The sequence below is a fragment of the Physeter macrocephalus genome, chromosome 5, assembly GCF_002837175.3.
Source record: "Physeter macrocephalus isolate SW-GA chromosome 5, ASM283717v5, whole genome shotgun sequence".
Taxonomy (NCBI): domain Eukaryota; kingdom Metazoa; phylum Chordata; class Mammalia; order Artiodactyla; family Physeteridae; genus Physeter; species Physeter macrocephalus.
This window is the reverse complement of record NC_041218.1, coordinates 106,496,967-106,516,568: the sequence shown is the minus strand read 5'-3', so window position 1 is coordinate 106,516,568 and position 19,602 is coordinate 106,496,967. Positions and strand designations below refer to the sequence as shown.

Here is a 19,602-nt window from a genome sequence, read left to right as displayed (position 1 = left end):
TTTCAGGTGAGAGCTGGTGAGATGCCCACATGGGGAGTCCGGGAAGACCGCTCCAGTGGGCGCCCAAAGCCAAGGTGCTCGCTGCGGGGGCGGGGGAGGAAGAGGGCTGTCCTGCCAATTCCAAGATGGAATTGGTATCCATGTTTCACTTCAGCTCTTAGAGATTATCCCAATGTGGCAACCTGGACAGAAAAATCTCCCTCCCAGATAAAACTGGTTTTCCTGTTACCTCTGCGAGCAACTTGGAAAGGATTCAATCTATGTTGATACTCTTGGGGAGGAAAAAGGACGGGTGATCTTCCCTAGAGTCCAAACACAGGCCAATGAAGGTGCTTGAAAGAGAGAGAGAGAAAGATGGAGGGAGGAGGGGGAAGGGAGACAAGGGGAAAGTAGACTGGAAAACAGAGTTTGGGGCGCAATTCAGGATATTTGTTAAACGTGGCAACAGCGCTGCCCCAGAAAGAAACCATAGGTTTACTTCAAGCCCCGTTGGACGTAGCTCCTCCCGTCCCGGGAGGCCCAGGGCCCGGGCCAGTCCTGGGAGATGAGGCCCAAGGTTGGATCACGCTGTCCTGCTGGGCGATGCCCGTGCGGTGGACCCCCAGCCGGTCTAGCCAAGCCTGCCCAGCTCCATATTCATGGGCCCAGGAAGCCCACTGTCTGGCTGGCCCTGAACCTGGATGTGTCAGCAGCAGTCGGGTTTTCAGTATTTTATATTCTCCAGTCTCAGGCCCACGGTCAATCCCAGGTAAGCCTCTCTGCGAGAATGGCCCATGTGGTCCTCTGGGCATGGCCAACCTGCCCCCGCTGGTTTCCCAGTTGTGACTGAATTCTTCGTCTGGGCTTCGGTCCGTCCCGGTGACGGAGATCAGGGCTGAGCGTGTGGCTGCCGCTCTGCCTGCCCGCTGCTCCCGGGAGATGGGCAGGAGGGGAGATTCAAGTTCCCTCAACCTGGAGACGGCCTCCTGCAGCCCACGGTCCCCCCGCTCTGTCCCTGCCTCTCGTGTCATTTAGAAAGTCTGGACTGAACTCTCCAGGCTGTGAAGTACCAGCAGACTCCTGGCTTTTCAGCTGTGGCACGTAGGCAGTTGAGGGGCAGTTGGTGGACGTGAACATTGGTCAACATTTGGCCTTATCTGCAGAAACAAAAGTTGTGTTGGAGGAATCAGCCCAGGAGACGTGCTCGCGCACAGGCACAGGGCGTTCCTGCCGACACTCGCTGCAGCGTTGGTGCTGATACCGGAAAACTTTGGTCCCTCCACGCGCTTGCTCGCTCAGCTCTGAGCAGTGAGGGCCACCTGCGCGTAGTCATGTGGAGAGACATCCAAGATGTGTGTGAAGGTGAGAAAAGCGTGTTTCAGGATGATATGCAGAGTATGATCCCATCCTTTGAAATGAAAACATATCACACACACGCACGCGCGCACACACACACACACACACACACACACACACACACACACTTTCCACATGCCTGTATATACGTTTAGGAAAATTCTGGAGGGATACTTATTAAACATGCACTTCCTCTTGGAAGACTGAGGATGGAAGGAAGGGATGGGTTAGAGAAGGGGACGGAGACTTTGGTTTTTCATCTTCTACCTTTCAGCATTATTTGGATTTATTTCCCTTAAACACATACTTTGTTTCTTAAATGTAAGTACAACAGCGACAACAATAAAACTATTTAAAAAAACAAAAACTTTTGCTCTCTGGAGCCTCTCCTTCGGCTTGGCCGGGATCTGATAGCTGCTGGTAGAGGCAGTCTGAGCTGAGGGAGAGGTGAGTCCCGTTCCCTGGAATTGCAGACCATGGCTAGAGGTGATGAGACGGTCAGAGACACGGCATGTTAAACATCCCAAAGGTGCAGAGAGACCCCTTCGTGGTTTCTGATCCTCTGTGTTCCCTTGTCACCTTCTTCTTGGGTGGCTTCCAGATTGGCATCTTACGTGATGCGTTGAGGAGGAGACCCCTTGGATCCACGCAGACTCTGCTGTCCCAAAGGCAAAGCCGAAAGCCCGAGCCTGGGCTGGCATCTCTAGAAAGTTTTGTAGGAGAATGGCCAGTCAATATTCTGATCCCTTCCATTGGTAACAAACATAACAAAACCCTCGTTTTCTTCTCCTATTTTTCTTGCCCTTAACATTATGCTAAACACTCAATTTGTTTGGAAGTGGCTAAAGAGAATGTTGGCAGGGCGTGGAGTCAAGAATGAGGTTGGCCTGAGAAAGCCAACTCTTCTTTGGTTTAAACAAGATTCAGGATTTGGTCTGAAATTTACTTTTGTATACTCCTGGCAAAGGAAATGCTACTTGTAGTACTTTACACAAATAGTCCTTTGGATTGTGTGAAGCTTGGAGCATTCTAAACAGAGATTAGAGCATTTAAAGAGTTGTGCCCCTTCTAAAAATATTTTTAAAAATTTATTTAATTTATTCTTTCTTTTTTTTTTTTTGGCTGCGTTGGGTCTTCATTGCTGCACGCGGGCTTTGTCCAGTTGCGGCGAGCAGGGGCTACTCTTCGTTGCGGTGCGCGGGCTTCTCATCGCGGTGGCTTCTCTTGTTACGGAGCATGGGCTCTAGGCGCACGGGCTTCAGTAGTTGTGGCTCGGGGGCTCTAGAGCGCAGGCTCAGTAGTTGCGGCGCACGGGCTTAGTTGTTCTGCGGCATGTCGGATCTTCCCAGACCAGGACTCGAACCCGTGTCCCCTGCGTTGGCAGGCGGATTCTTAAGCACTGCGCCACCAGGGAAGCCCAAATTGTGCCATTTTTACTAAAGATTTGAAGCATACTTTTTCTACTTCTTGCTGCTTCTCCAATACAATCCTTATAATGATCACTTTTCCTTTTTGATTTCTAAAATGGAGGAAGGTGGCAGTAAGTTGTAGAATAAGGATGTACATTTAGCCAAACATGTACATTGATTTATATGAGGAATATGTTCCGAATCATCCCCTTTTCCCACAAAATTATTCCTTGTTATATGCTGCTCCCAAAAAAGAAAAATAGATTTTTTTCCTAAGTTGAACCCTATGAAATTGCCACTATCGTAGGTAAAAAAAGTTCCAACATCAGCAATTTCATAGGAGTCCACCTAATCTACGTGCACTACTCCATTGAAATATAGAGAAGTACTTAATACCTAACTTTTTTTTCAAACTACCTGTTTCTTTCTTCCCTGGGATTTATCCTAAATGTGGACTGCGCCCTGGTTTACAGGGTCTTGCATATAGTAGACACTCAATAAATATTTACCCACTTGCATCCACCAGAGTCGGGAAATGCTGTTGAATAGGCTTGGAGGAGTGTGTCTAAAGCAGAGCCATCCTTTCCTTTAGGGCACATCTCCTTCATTCTTTGGGTAAGTTTTCTATTGCTTTCTCTGTCTCTTTTTTCTTTGGCACACTTTCCAAATTATTGGTTATGCGTGTGGTTTACGGTTTGTTTGGGGTTCTAAGGGAAGAGGCAGCCTGTGGGAGGACGGGAATTGTGAGGCCCATATCAGCACCTCATCTGTGCCTCCAGCTCTGAGACCTGAAACCGTTCTCCATGCCTCCTGGGCCACCGTGAGTCCTCTGCAAAACGGGGGACCGGAGCCAGTTGAGCTTAGAGGATGCTCAGGCTCCTGGGGCCCTAAGGGATGTTTTCTTAGTGGTTGTTTGTAATGTTCGTTGGAATAAGGAAACAAGAACTATGCTCTGTAGACATCCATCGCCTGCCTGGGAAATGAGGCTTATCTATGTTGAAGTGTCAGTGCAAACGTTAATCAGAGTAAATCACATTGATTGAGTGCTTGAGATTTACCAAACACCACCCTCAGCATTTTTCTCCTTTCAACTTTACAAGACCCCCGTGAAGAAGATACAGGGACCATCTTCAATTCACAGGGAGCTGAGACTCAGTTTCAATAACCGATCAGAAGTCCCATGGGAGCCAGACGAGGCACTGAGTAGGGGCTTCCCCACTGTTCTGTAGAGTCTATTTTCTGAGTTGTTATTTACACCCAGGAATTACGTTCTCCTGGGTAATTGTGCATAGTAAAAACTCATCCACTAGGGAGAAAGGGAATCACAGAACTTTGATGGGTGAATTATAATCTACTTGAGGAATATTTGCTTGCTGTTGATAAGCTAATTATACAATTTTCTCAGCTAATTTGCCCAAAATGCTTCTCACAGGTAAAGCTTTATTTGAAACATGGGTAGTAGGTAACTTACATAGAAATTGGTAAGAAGTTTCTTTCATTTTTCTAAATAAGTAAAATGACCTCTCACCTCCTAAATTCTTCCATTTCAATACTTGATTTCTCACTGTCTGCAGTTCTGCGTGTCTGTGTGACATTGTACATGCACCTGGGGGACATATGGGCACTTGGTGCTGTGCATACCTCTTTCTATAGGATGTTACATTTACAAAATAATACCATAAGCTTATTCAGCGTATTAGCATCCATGCACTTTATTATTTTATCCTCACAACAACCTGATGAGCTAAGCCAAAATCATGTTTTTTAGCCTCATTTTACTCTTGAGGAAAGAGTCTTAAAGAGGTGACTTATTATGGAATCTGTCTTATAATTGGTCAAATCTGAGCTGTACCCCGTGTCAACTAACTTCTTTCTAGTCACAGTGTGTTAATATCCGCTATGTGTTGACTTGATTTAATAACTTCATTTTCTTATCTTTTATCACGGTGTTGTATTTTATACCTGGTGCTGTATTTTATAAAGTGGTTAACTGGGTAAATTGGTTTAAAATCAACACATAAAAATATGTTTGCTCCCCATGAAGGTTTTGATGAAGTGGTGGAGGTTCATTGTGGAAATCTCCAGCATGGAAAGGATCCCAGGGTCTCTGAGTACCAAGGCTCAAGCCGGTGATTAATGCCTCAGTAGCCGCTGCTCAAACTTGGGGGCTTTTAGGCAAATCAGATGAGCTCTTAGAAACCATCAGAGAGTGCAGGCGAGGTGAGGCTGAATTCCAGCAGGGCTCGTGACAGGCGCGTGGCAGTCTCACCTCGCTCTCTTCCAGTGCTGACTTTTTACCAGGTGCCCCTGCACTCGCCGAGACCGATGTTTTATTCTCGCTTCTTCTGCATGGGGAGCTCCTATTGATCGACCCGACCCAGGGTATTTAGAATCATGGTCCCTACTGTTTCCATTATTCCTTTTTCTCCCCCGTGTAGGAAACAATGAAAAAGTGCTGAGATGCTGCAGGACTGCTGGGCTGTAGCTCAGCACAGGAGCCCAGCCAGACGGAAGCACGCCTAGGATCTCACCAAGTTCTAGTTGGTCTTGTTCCCAAGAAACGAATCAGCTAAATTTGAAAAAAGATTATGTGGATGCATTTTTCACGTGAATGGAGGAGAGAGACCACATCCCTTCCCTGGATAAATCCCGATGCTTTATGACGCTCCCTTGGTTTCCTCGTGCCCGGGTATCTAAATTGATCCCAGAGTTCTCCAATGTTACCGTCGGCAAGCTCAGAGTAGAAAACAGAACAAAACATGAATACGGTCTAGTTTCTTAGTGTCCCGCTCCCAGCCCGTAACCATGACAGCTGGTTAATCAGAAAGGAGAACGTGCACACCCCACACTCTGTACCTTTAATGATCCGGTCAGTTTGTTGGGCCAGAGTTCCCGTGGCCAGTTCTGTGGAGGCTCCTTGGGGGTCTTCGCAGAAGCAAGTGGCCTGGGCCTCCGGTCCTCCAGCCTCCCTACCCTGCAGTGTCCCCACTTTACACAGAAGACGGGTTTCGTATATTGAAGTTCTGTGTAAGAACTAGAGATTGTCACCCGAAGCGAAGTAAGTCGGACAGAGAAAGACAAATATCATATGATATCGCTTATATGCGGAATCTAAAATATGACACAAATCAACATACCTACGAAACAGAAACAGACTCACAGACGTAGAAAACAAACTTATGATTATCAAAGGGGAAAGGGGGGGAGAGATACATTAAAAGTTTGGAATTAACAGATACACGCTACTATACATAAAATAGACGAACAACAGGGTCCTACTATATAGCACAGGGAACTGTATTCAACATCTTCTAATAACCTATAATGGAAAAGAATCTGTAAAAGAGTGTGTGTGTGTGTGTGTGTGTGTGTGTGTGTAACTGAATCACTTTGCTGTATACCTGAAACTAACACAATATTGTAAATCAACTTTACTTCAATAATTTAAAAAAAATATTATTCTTACCGAAAAAAAATTGAAAGAGTCCTCTGACCACCTCCCTGAAGTCCTCAAGGTTTGAAGACCATAACTCTAGGAAATCAGAAAGAAAAAAGAGTTGTCAGTTGGTCATATGCTTCCTGCAGGCTCCTGTTCAGAGCTTTGGCCCACCTGTACAGGTGAACAGTAACACTGCGTCTTTAGCTGTTGCTACTTTTTTTTTTTTTTGCCGTACGTGGGCCTCTCACCGCTGTGGCCTCTCCCGTCGCGGAGCACAGGCTCCGGACGCGCAGGCTCAGCGGCCGTGGCTCACGGGCCCAGCCGCTCCACGGCACGTGGGATCTTCCCGGACCGGGGCGCGAACCCGCGTCCCCTGCGTCGGCAGGCGGACGCGCAACCACTGCGCCACCAGGGAAGCCCCTGTTGCTACTTTTAAAGTCTTCCTTTTAGGGCGATGAAAATATTACTGATGTAATGCACATTTAGTGAAACACGAGCACTTCAATCAATTTCTCTCTGGCCTTTGGCTTTTCCTTGGGAATTTCTTATCATCCTGCCCCACCTTTAACTATCCATCTTGTATTGGCTCTCCAAATACACCCAATAATGCTCTTTCTGAAAATATGCCAATTGAGGTAATTGGAGCTAAGCTGGAATATTAAACTGTGATGTCTGTTTGCTGGAGAACGCGATACTATTCCCCAAAGCATCTCCTTGGTGCCTTGCAGCTTCTGTTTTAAATTATCCCTGGAAGGGTCGTCTCCTGTGCTGGGGATGCCTGCACTGGTCCCGCCCATCCCCTGGAGGGTTGCGTCGCTTTTGCAGGGGGTTTATTCAAACAAACAAAACCGTTTCACACTCTGCCTCGCCCTGTCTTCCAGGCTCGCCCTCATCATCTTCTGTGCACTCTCCCGCAGGTCTGGGCTTCTGTGCAGGAGTACCCTTTGTCTGGGATGCCAGGTTGCCAGCCCAGCCAGCACCCCGCAATCCCAGCCCATCCCTTTTCCAGGAGCCTTCCTTGAGGCTCCTCATCCCTGCTTGTCTTCCACAGCACTGCTCATGGGCTGTTCTGCATCCACTGCAGAAATCACCAGCTCTTTCCTTGCCTGGGTCTATTGTCTCCTAACTCAATTTTAGGTAACATCTAGGTTAGAAGGTACAGGGGTTTCCATTTTCTACACATCTAGGCTTCCCAGTATTGGATTCTTGGGAGTGGGAGTGATTTCCCCATTTCTGGAGCTTCCGATGAAACATTATAACATAGTCAAAAATAGATTCGGGCATCCTGTAGAACCCTATCTCATTTGGAAAATCCTAGTGTGTGGAGAAACTTTTGGAGTTGTGTGGATTTTGTTTTGTTTTCATATTTTGAGGATAAAAGTTCCTGGTGGCAGGCTCTTTGTGCAGGTGGGGCAGAATCGTGTTGATTCCCTGTTCATCTGCCTTGCAGGCTTCCCGGCCCCATCAAGTTAATCAAATCGGGCGGCTGGCAAAATACCTACCCCCCGGCTCTTGAAAAAGACAGTGAACAGACCCAGAATGCGTAGCTCTGAGCAGGGTGCTCAATCTGGTGACCTTAAAAACGAAATAATATGAGGGTGTGGTGAGCAGGCTTGTAGGAGGGTAAAGTGGAACAAACTTACAGGGGAAAATTTGGCCCTAACACGTGAAGAGGCTTAAAAATGTGGATGCCTTTTGACCCAGGCATAAAACTCCCGGGGTTTATACTATGGTGATTCTTAAAAACGTAGGCAGAAGCTGTCTGTTTGGAGGTAGAAAAGATTGAACACAGTCTAAGTTCAAAAGCAGAAAAAGGATTTAAATAAATACTGGTGTGCCCATGCAATGAAGTATTACACAGACACCACAGAGTTATGGAAGTAGGGCCACGGGTTATGAGAATGTCTAAAAAGTACAGTTTATTTTGATCAAGAAAATATGTCACCACGCATTATCCATAATATGTAAGTATGCATGTATGTGTACACGCACACACACACACCACCGTTTTAATAGTGGTGATCTCTAGGTGATAGGTGTTTTTCACATCTGTGTCCTCTCCGTTTGGGGTGTGGCAATGATATTATTTTATACAAAGGAGAGCAGGTTCTAATCCCCAGAGAGGAACGTGAACTCAGTCCAGTGACTCGAATGAAGCCGAGCCACGGTGAGGCCCAGGCTGTCCCTGCTGGCCCATCTCAGTGACCACCCCCCCCCCCCGGGGTGACCTTGTCCCCAGAACCTCAAACTCCTAATTGTCTCCTCAGGGAAGGAGAGCCCCCCGGTGAGTGACACCCCCGACGACGGCGATGAACCCATGCCTGTCCCTGAAGACCTTTCCACCACGTCTGGAGGCCAGCAGGGCTCCAAGGGGGACAGAGGACTGGGTAAGTGGCCACTGTCCACAGACTGCCACGTGCTCTACTCCTCCTGAACCTTTGTCTCCTTATAGTCGTTTCCCCTGTGGTTTCCCCTCAACCCCCGTGTCAAGGAAACACAAAATGCAGGACGGGGCCCTACGTATGAAGGACGGGAGACCCAGCTGAGCGCGGCGTTGAGCCCTGTGTGGGAAGCGGCGCGGCCGAGCTGAGGAGCGCCCCTCAAAGCAGGCACGTCCCTGGCCTTCTGTCCCCAACGCGCTGCGGCAGTGTCCAGTCTTATGGATGGTAGATAGGCGAGACGATCCCTTTTCTGTGTAATGGCAATAGGGCTGTGCGTCTTCCTAGCTTTGGTTTAGAAGGAGCCGAACCTGGCCATCTTAAGTTTATCCCTCTCAGCTCTATTTCTTGAATGTCCAATTTAACTGAAAGTAGAAAATTTGACAAATAGAACATTTTTAATGTTAAAAAGAAATCTAGATAATCTTGACTAGCAGACATTTACACGCCTTCTCCATAAAAGAATGTATATGGAAGAATCTGCAATCTCTCCCCTGGTTAACCTACCCAGGCTGCAGTTCATGGTGAGAAATCTTAATCCACCCTCTTTAAGAAAACAGAGGCCCAGAGAAAGTCAGTGAATTAGCCAAGGTCCCATAGCAGAGTCAGAAGGAGGCTCAATTTCTGACTCACAGACTGATTTTCACTCCATTATACCCTCTTGTCATCAGCTAATGAGTCAGCAGTCCCTTGGAATACCTATCGTTTTTCTTTTTATAAAGAAAAAACTGTGATGTTGAGAGCCACTTATCTGCAAAAAAGAGTATCATGAAGGGTACACAGGTGGAGATGAGGTAGGACAGGTAGGACAGATCTCATATGGATCAGCTCATAAGAGCCACAGCCGAGGAGGGCACATGTGTAAAGTTCTCGGGCTGCTGAAAATCGCCAGTTATTTTCCTGTAGGACATCCTAATGTGATAACTAAGAAACATGTTTTGTATGTTTTCATGTGTCTTGGAAACCAAATAGACTCTGGGTATTATGGTTCTTCTGTTTTAATTTAGCTATACAATTAGCTGTACAAACAAAGATAGTGGCTAAAGCCCTTTGACGTAGGTGAACCAAGAAAACAAGTACATTTCTGAATTCCTTTTCCCTGTTAGAAAATGTATGTGTGGGTGAGTAGGGGGAGAGAAGAAGCTTTGTGGATCTTGCCCTTTGTTCTACACACATCCTTTCAGGGTTTCCCAAAGCTGAGACACAAAAGAGCGTGCCTTATTGTAATTGATGCATTTATGTTTAAGATTGTCTTCTGTTTATTACAAGAGATACTGGTTTGTCCTACACCCTGTACTGCTGCAAAGTTTCCTTTCAAGACACATGTACATCAATTAAAAGATCAAATTTAAATAAAAACACTAGGACAATGAGGGTGTATATACATGATAAAAATTTGCAAAGGCTCAGGGACCAAAAGCCAGAAGAAATTATGTGGCTACCTACCCACTAACCATTTAAATGAACCGAGAACCCAGACATCAGAGTTAGGACTCCGGGGTCATTATGGAGAAACTGGGGAGCTCCCCGCCACACCCACTGCACCGAAATCCCTGCAGCTGCTGTGCAGGCTGACAGCCATGGTCACCTTGGGCAACCTGTAGAGAACTGAAAGTCGGGCCGGTTCCTGGAGAGTGAAGAAGAGTCCACTTGGTGTAGGTAAACAAGCCTTCGTTACAAATGCCTTCACGTTCTAAATATACCACCCCTTAAGAACTTCAGGTTGTGGGGGATCTGCCTTGGTAAGAGGTCACCAAGCCCCTGGTTCCAAGACTGCGTTCTGGTGGTGAGATTCGGGCTGGGTCCTGACAGAGCCCATGCAGGTGTGGCTGGTACAGCTGGGCGGTGTGATCTCCCGCAGGCTCTTCCCAAGGCGTCCTCGCCATGCAACACGAGGCTCACCCACTTCTCCTTTCAGCATAAAAACTGAATTTCTAAAAACTGAATTTCGGTGTTGTAGAACTTCAAACACCCAAGAATCCTCTTACCTTGGTTTGTCAATAGCGGCTGCCGAGTGGACAGGCAGGGAAAGTGCTTGGAAGTGGGGGCCAGGGACCGAGGAGTGATGGGTCACTGCCAGGAAACGAGAAAGGACAGAAGCACAGACTATAGGAGCGGACGGCGGGCAGGTTTAAGGAGACAGGGTGAGTGGGAGAGAATCCCAGAAGACCAAGGAGTAGAGAGAAGCATCAAGGAAATCAACTACTGTTCACGCTCGGCCAGTGAGCTTTAGAAATCATCCTTCATGGTTTTTGAAGGAAATCAGCTGGCTTGAGTAGGCGGTGGTAGGTTGTTTATTAAAGTAATGCATCTAAGGTAGCACTGAACAAATGAAGTATGTCAATAGCATTGGGAGACCACTTTAAAAGATGGGGAATTAGAAGCTGGAAGGAAAAGGAAAGGCACTCAAAGGCCTGTTTCCTCAGCTCCCTGGGAAGAAAGCAAAGGAAGGAGGGTCAGGGGACAGACAACAGGAAGCAGGAGCCCCTCCCTGCCTGGGGGCCCCTCCCTGCCTGGGGGCCCCTCCCTGCTCGGGGGGGGGGGGGCCCCTCCCTCCACAGAAGCAGGGGCAGCACAGCACAGAAAGGAAGAGCCAGGGAGAAGGCACCGGGGCTGTAAAGGGTGGGGAGGATGGCGAGGAGGGCGGAGGCTGGCCCAGGAGAAGGTGCACCTGGGAGGGCAAGGGTGGAGCCTGGGCCCCTCCCAGGCAGACCTCTGAGCCTTGGTGCCCTCGTTTCAAACTGGCAGCAGTATCGGAACTCGGCTCACAGGATGGTCTCCAGGGTTCACTGAAAACATGCAAACACACTTTGCCGAAGACAGAATAGCAAAGTCAAAAAGTAAAACAGTAAAAGGCAGAAAAAGATCTTTTAAAGGTTTACGGGCAGAGTAAAGGAGCCCGTTGTAGCTTCCCCTGAGAGAAGGGAAAGAGAATGGGTAAGATTTGCAGCACCAGGAATAGAAGAGGAATTTATTAATTAAAAAAAATGTGATCCGGAGAACAAGCAAACTGAAAACACAGCCAAGAAGACGGGGGAGAGATCAGTTAGGAGAGGGCAAGACCAAGAGAGAGACTGAGGTGCTGGCTACCCCCAGACCCAAGGTCCAGTCAAGGGTGCTGGCTCCTCCAGTGGAAATGTCAGGGAGAAATGGCGAGAGGCCAAAAGATGGGAGAAGATGGGAAAGTCTTAGGTGATAAGAGATCACTGGGTGTCTGTTTTAGATAGAGCCAAGGGATGCTTTTGAAAAGCTCTGAGCCCTCGTTACCAGTTTTAGACAAATCTAATCCCAACCAGGAGAACAGACCTGAGTAATGAACAAGTTGTTGGGAAAGGTAGAAACCAGCCCCCTAAGATGGGGAGGTAGCATCTCACTGGTGGCAGGTCATTCCCAGCATGAGGAAAGTAATGATTTGGCACCTCAAGCCTTCCCCCAGTCTTGAGGGAAGTCCTGTAGGGCTGTGTAGAAAGGTGGTCAGAGGAATAAGGCCAGGCCAAGGCTGTTGCTCTCATCTGGCTCCATTTTCTTCCGGGTCTGAATAAGAGGAAGCAAGGGTCTGAAGTGCAGCGTGAAGAATGTAAGATAGACACAGGAGAGAACTTCCTGGCCACGAGGGATTTAGTCATCAGGACAGTCTACTTAATGAGATGCTAGCTCGTTCTTCTGAAGTGGTCTCTTTAAAAATGAGAGAAGTCTCACCTCTCTGAAGTGGTTGTGTATAAAACTGCTAAAACGGAGGACGCACTCAGTGGCCTCCTAAGGCAACCCCCAAATTGACTCAATCACCCATGGCAGGTGCCCTAGAGAAGTGGAAAATGGGTCGAGAGTTCTTCTGACAGCTGTTGACCAGGGGTGATTAAAAGTGTCTCGTGTAGAAATGATGTCAGGACGGGCGTCTAACAGGACAGATAAGCATTGTGAGTAAAGGAACGAAAAGCTTAGTTCTTTTCCTCCTTTATTCAGTAACCCGTACGTTGCTTTCTTCCTTCGGGCGTGGATTTTTACCCATTACTGCCTTACTCTCCCTTTGCTTGTGTGGGTCTCCCTGTCCTAAAATTGGGCAGGGGTCCTCCAGTTCCCAAATGCTATCAAGCCCAGGCCTGGAGGGGAAGGGCGAGAACTGCAGGCTGGCTGGTTCCAGCCCCAAGAGAGACTGTGAATAAAGTCAGAAGCTCCTTCCCCTTTGAGTGTAGATGGCTGGCAGGGAAGGAGGCTTGCTAGGCTGGAACAGAGGAGACAGGCAGAGGCCAGACATGGAGAAGAGAGATTTGAGGCCAGAAAATCCGATGGTACCCTAAGAGAGATGCCTGGCCAGGTTAGGATTTAGAGTAGAATCAAAGGGAAGACCCAGGGGCAGAAGCCCAGTAACACCCAGGGGTGGTTGAATTAGCCAACGGCCAAAGACTCGAGGCTGGTTTGGGGTTGAAGGAGGCTTTCCAAATGGCTTGGCCCCAAGGACAGACAATCAGGGTGACCTTGTGTAGTAGTCACTCGAATGCAGAGGGAGATGCGAGGTTGGGTGCCTTTGAATACGGGGCGATGACGTGTGTCTGTGCGTGCCCTGCCACATTCTAGAATGTTCTTCCCTTGCTCACTTACAGGACCTACGCCCAGAGTAGGGCGGCGACAGCCGTTGTTTCCTGGGTGGTTTATGGTAGGACCTAATTCCTGCAGGTCACATCCCCCAGAGCGGTGTTTGGAGCATTCTTGAAGCCGAATTCTTGCGTCAGCTTGGGCCCTTGGGTCCTTCCCTTGGAAGACTTTGACCAGGGTTTGAGTCACCCTGGCAAAAATGGAAAGAAAAAAAAAAGTGGAGAAAAAAATCTGCCGTTCTTCCCCCTGGAATCCAGGAAAATGATTGTGTCTGCACATAAATTCTCTTTTTTGGTCCATTCACTTGAAATGAACATTACTTTATTCCATCATGAGTTCCAGACCTGAAGTGTGAATCGTAAGAGGGTTCATATATTTTTCACTGGTAATTCTGGTACCAGATCTCACTTTTGTTTTAAAGTTCTAGGCAGGGCACCAAGACGGTGGCAGGACGGTGGGTGAGGGCTGTAACACCTCTCCACAGCCTGGGTGGATGGGGGATGCTGGAGAGAGTTTTTCACGGTGGAAAACAGTGGGCTTTGGTCTAATTGGAGCTGGGGCGCTGGCGTTTGAGTACGGATGCTGCGCTCGCTTATCTAATCAGCAGTTAGAGGAAGTCGTTTTTATCTGTGCAGTGCATCTCCTCTGAACCGAGAAACCCCATTTGAGCTCGGGAGCACTATTATCTCACAGCATCTGAGCATTAGCTGCAGCTGGGCTCGAGCTTGTTGGGATGGGACGTGCGCTGTGAAACAGTCTCACAGAGAAAACCGTCCAGGGCTGAACTCCGTCCAGGGCTCGGGTATCTTGGTTTCCAGTTTTCTTCTGAGGAACAGCTCAAAGCATGTCATTTAGATTCGTATTCACGTCTCTGTTTTATTTAGTTCCTTACTCCTGTTTCGTAGCTGACACGTTGTGCGGTGCTTTTGATGGGGCACCTTTGAAAGATTCTGTCCTCTTCCTCTTCCAATCTGCCGTCTCTGCCTGGGGTGCCGGGTTACCTCTGACCACAGGGGTTACCATACGTCAGCAAACCAAGAGGAGGCCAGATGGAAAGAGTCTCATTTTCCTGAATTTCCCAAAACGTGAGACACAGCATCAGAAAGATATATATATTTTGCCTGCTGTCTAAGTCTTTCAAGTTCTGAAGAGGGACTGTTATGTAGCAGGTTCGTTGCTTCCCAATTAAAAGTAAATGTTAAGTCTTTTCTGACCTCTGTTTGGTGGGGCAGCGCAAAACACTTGGAAGCCATGATCTTTGTGGAACATCATGGCACGTTGGTACACGAAATTAAAATAAGTGATTGTGTGCTGCATGGGGTACCGTCCTGTACTGGGGTTTGGTGTGTAAGGTGAGACCAGGCAGCAGAGGCTTCCGCGTGTAGCGCCTGTGGGGTGTGTGAGTGTGTGTGTGGGGGGGGGGGGTGGTAGTCAACAAGACACCACAGTGGGTCGCTTGGAGGAGCATCTCTGTGCCTGGGACCCAGCTGCAGGGGTTCCGTCCTGCCGGCCCCGGCAGGTCGCCTCCCTGTGGGGTGAGGGCGTCACCTGCCGGGGCCGGCAGGACCTGGCGAGGGCGTTACAGTGATGGGCGAGCGCCAGGGGGGCGGCGGGGCCGCGAGGTAGGGGCAGCCGTGCAGCGGCAGCCGTGGGTGTCGTCGTCATCCATCAGGCAGGCTCGCTGTGACATCTCTGCGGGATCTGGACACCAGGGGAGCACGTGCTCAGGTCACCTCCTGGCAGGTGACCTCGGGGAGAAGCACCAAGGCGGTGACCTCACAAGCCGCCGAAAATTCCCAAGAAAGAAGGCAAACAGGAAGCAGCACGTGATGGGTGTGGCAAGACCGGGGGGTCTCAGCAAACTCCGGGTCCTTCCCAGCGGCTGGAGAGAGCGGGATACGAGGAGAGGCCCGGCTGGAGGGTGCAGGGCTCGTGACGGTCCCGCCGCCGACCCCGCCGCGGTGAGAGCTGGCCCGCCGGCAGGGTGTGCCTGGGGCCGAGGGGCTCGCGGCGCTGAGCTGTCAGGTCATCTGAGGGCCGGTGTGTCCTGCTTGTACTCGGAGGTCAGGGGCCGTACGGTTGGCCCCCGCTGGAGGCCAGGCTGCTCTGGGCCCGCCTCCCTGTCACCTCCCCACTGGGCTCCCTTTAGGATTCGGGACCGCACCATTTAGGCTGGCTTTGTGCTTTGTGTGAACTTGTGTTTGTGTGACTCGCAGGACGTGAGGGCCTTGCATTCGATATCAGTAATGCTGGCTGAGCCCTTCTCCCTGGCCGGCTGGTGCGGCCGCTGCCTTTGCGCACCTTGGCAGTTACAGCTTTGCAGACTCATAGCCCAGCGCCGTAAGGCACCACAGAGCGCTCGCAGGGACATCAGGGTTTCTCCAGAGAAAGTGGACAGAAGGGCTTGTTCCCAGCTGGGCTGGGGAGTGGGGCCACGGGGAGGCTCGGAGCTGAAGCTCTCACGGGGGCGCGAAGGTGAGTCACGTCTGCCCTTAGGAAACGTGTGGGAGGCGGGAGGGGCGGACGGGGTGGGCAGGTCACAGCAGGGGCCCCCGTGGCCAGCTCTGGGAGCGGCCGGGGGGTTCGGAGGGGCCCCCGCAGAATGTTTCCTCCAGACCTGAGCGCCGGCAAGATGGTCCTGTGCCGGGGCCGGGAGGGGCCGGGCGGGGAGGCGCTCCCGCGCGGCGTGGGTCCGCGCGGCGTGGGTCCGCGCGGCGTGGGTCCGCGAGTGAAGGGCTGCAGCCGTTCTCTTAACGGGAAGTGGACACAGAGTTGGGGGTGGCTGCAAGTCCGTTGGCAGTTTGTAGCCAAGGAACTGTCTGGAAGGCAGGGCCTGGGAGGGGTGGACAGAGCTGGTCCGGCCCTGCCAGGCGGGTCGCTGAGCACGAGGGCCTTGAATACACGTGTGTGACCGTCTGGAAGAAAAAGCAAAAGGGAGGAAGCAGAGCACGAGGGCCTTGATTCGGGTACAATTTTCTGGAAAGAAACGTGGTGTAGAAGTTACCGGGATATAGAGGTTTTAGGGAAGATGCGAAGCATGAAAGGGTGGACGGAGGGGCTGGGAAGGGACCTTGGGGAGCTGGGTGGTGGCTTCCCAGAGGGCTCGGCAGGGGCGGAGGCCCAGATCGCAATGTAGGGGAGCAGGGACGAGCCGGGAGCAGGCTGGGGGGGTGCAGCCGTGGAGGAGGCTCAGGGCGGCCTGTGTCACAGGAGGATAGTTAAATCTGTCAGGAGTGACTGGAGAGAAAGGACTAGTATATGGCAGCCCAGTGGAGCCCCAACGCAGGCAGGACCAGCCATCCAGGGCCTGGGCTGGGGTCTCTGCCTTGTCCTGCCCCCCACCAGGCCCTTGTGACCCTCTGCCCTCCTGCATTCAGTCTCCATTCGGAAATGCCACGTCAGAGCGGCCCTCCCTGACCTAAAGTGGCAGCACCAACCTCTCGCTCTTCACCTGCCCCCCCTTGCGGGAAGAGCGCGCCCCCGGGCTTTGCTCACCGCATCCCAGCATCCGGTGGGCGCCCAGGATGCATGCACCGAATGCATGGGACGGCGGCCCAGCGTTCTCGGGCAGAGAGCTGGCAGGACAGCAGAGAGAGCTTTTAAGTTGAGGGGGAGGAATTTAAGGCTGCACCCAAATTTAAGGTTCGTCACGCAGATTTTTTAGGCCCCTTTTCTCAATGGGCGCCATTGGTATTTGGGGCGGAGAGGCCTTCCTGGGCTGACTGTCCCTCCCCCAGCAGGGGCTGTTTAGCCACCTGTGTCCCACCTCAGCCCCCTCATCGTGAAGCCCAGGTGTCACCACGTTTCCCAGCTGAGAACCATGTAACCCGAACACCGTCATCCTCACGTGGTTCCATGTGTCCACTCACGCGAGGTTCACACTGCAGACAGGCGTTCTGTGGCTCACTGTTTAAGATTTTTTAATACAGTCAGTCGTGCCCCAGAACCAGGAGTATGACTTTTTTAAAAAGGGAATAACCTATAGAAAAACGGGGCCCGGAGAGGTTGGAATACCCCAAGCCTGGCATTTCCAACCACGCTTCCGGTTTTCCTTTTTTGTTTGTTTTTTGAATTTTATTTATTTGTTTTTTATACAGCAGGTTCTTATTAGTTCTCTGTTTTATACATATTAGTGTATATATGTCAATCCCAATCTCCCAGTTCATCTCACCACCACCCGCACCCCGCCCCTGCTTTCCCTCCTTGGTGTCCATACATTTGTTCTCTACATCTGTGTCTTTTATTTCTGCGTTGCAAACTGGTTCATCTGTACCACTTTTCTAGATTCCACATACTTGCATTAATATACAATAGTTTCATTTCGTGTCTCCAAAGGAGTGTGTGAACTCGGAAACGCTGGTTATTTTTACAAAGAGAAACCGGTGATCGCCTTCTGTCCATCTTCTTCTGACAACCTAAATTCAGGATCACATTGTACCTAGTTGGTTTACTGAGGGGAATAAAGATAGATTCTTACCTATCAGAGTAGAGAGATAAACAGTATGTTCTGTTCTAGAGTTTTGGTCCTCATTTTATTCTCTGCTCTGTTCCATCTGTGTTGAAAGCATACTTAGCTCTGGGGATAAAACAACCAACCGACATTTCGTTAACTTTCCTTCTACATGGGGTTTCAGAAAGAAATGGAAAAAAAAAAAAAAAAAAAAAAAAAGCTTTTGAGCTGTGGTTACCAGTTGCCACCTGTCCTATCTGGTTAGGACATTTCTGATTTGGGAAGTGTAAATATAACCCAGAAAAAAAGAAGCTTCCCCTCCTTTTATGCAAAAGTAGAAGCCTAAGCAGAGCCGAGCCCTAACCATTGCCTTGTAAAGTTTCCACAGTACCAGTTCGATGAGATGAAAACACTTGCTCGGTTGAGCCAGGCCCCAGGAAGCCGCCTTCCTGGTCCCACAGCCGTGGGGCAGGGTTGAGGCGGAGCCCACTGTAGCCGCCAGATAAGCCCGGCACCCTGCAAGGTCTTAGCAGGAACTGCAGTTCCCACGTTACCGCAGAGCCGCTCAAAATCTAAACCCTTTGCCCGTTAGGACTTGGCGGGGAACAGGAACTTGCAGGCAACTAGGAGACTGTCTTCAGGTTCTCGGGCTGGAATCAAAGCTTCCAGGCTCTCGTTATCTGCTGGTAGCCACAGGGCTACCATGATTGGAAGGATTGACACCAAAGAAATGGGCAAATGCTACAAATTAGGAATTATTTCTTTTTTTTTTTTGAGAGCTAGTTTACCCGCATACAGTGGCTTAACTATGGTTGTAATGTCTTGACAGCTCCAGTGGAAAGCAGGAATTGTCTTGCTGATAGCTGTGTGGGGTGGGTGTCTTTTGGAGGGAGTGTTAGGGAAGTCTCAGTCTGTTGGGGAGACTGGGGGCAGTGAGGGGTAAATGCAGCTTGTCCAACACGAGTTGATTCCAAGTGACGCTTTGCCGTTGATGTCACAAACTGGAAATGTCACAGCAACTAGATTCTCTGTATTAATAAGTAGAATGCTGCTTTAGCAATTTAGTTTTGCTGCTGGGGGGAGTGTGATTAGAAAGGATTCTGTGTCTTATTTATGAGCTAGTATTATTATTATTATTGCCGTTATTTCGGTTTGAAGAACTTTAAATGCAAAGCGAGACTTGTCTGCATTCCATCAATATGTTGCTAAATTACAGTGATTTTTCCAACAAAGCATTGGCCTCACGCCGTTCTTGAAAACACGTGGGATTGAACTTGGTCTTCTCAAAAATGTTTTTGTATTGAGTTCCTTGGATGAAACACAGCCCTGAGATGTGGGTACAGATCTGGGAGGTGACCTCTGTGTTGGTCCCCTAAGTATGTGGTGGCTTCACTGGGACATTTTCTCAGCAAGGGCCCAGCGATGTGTGAGCGGCCTGGGAAGAGATTGGAAAGCTAAGCACCACTGGAGGACCAGAGAGGCTCTTTCCAACGTCCCTGCTCGAGGCGCCTGACCCCAGCAGCAACTGGATTAACGGAAGAGTCTTCCATGCCCTACTTTGAGGAGTGAGTTTAGCTGAAAGGATCTTTCAGCAGGTCTAGGGCGTGTCTTGCGAGGCTGCCTGCCAGGAGAACACTTCCCCTGCAGGGGATGTGGCTGCAGGCTGTTGATTTCCACTGAAATCACCCGGGCCTGATTCCGGTGAAGCCCTGAACATCCGGTGTCTTCCCCGCAGGGTGGGGTGTGATGGACGGAAGGCCTGCAACCCCGGGGCCTCACTGTGCTGACAGAGCGCGTGGCAAAGGCGGCCACTTTCCTTTTCAGAATGAAGGACTGCCACACTAGAGGTGAAATCCTGCTGAAATGAGAAAAGGACTTTTATGACAGCCCTGCAGGCAGCTCTGTGATTATTTTTATTGTTATTCTTGGCATCCGGCA

General features: G+C 49.8%; 1 protein-coding gene across 1 annotated transcript in view; it reads left to right on the top strand.

Annotated features, from left to right (window-relative positions):
* IKZF1 (IKAROS family zinc finger 1) overlaps positions 1–19,602 on the top strand; it is a 93,728-nt gene that overhangs the window by 13,283 nt on the left and 60,843 nt on the right. The window contains exons 2-3 of the mRNA XM_024115116.3: positions 1–6; positions 8,451–8,570. The exon at positions 1–6 is cut by the window's left edge and continues 48 nt beyond it. Coding sequence (XP_023970884.1) covers positions 1–6; positions 8,451–8,570 — 126 coding nt within the window. The remainder of the gene's footprint in view (positions 7–8,450; positions 8,571–19,602) is intronic.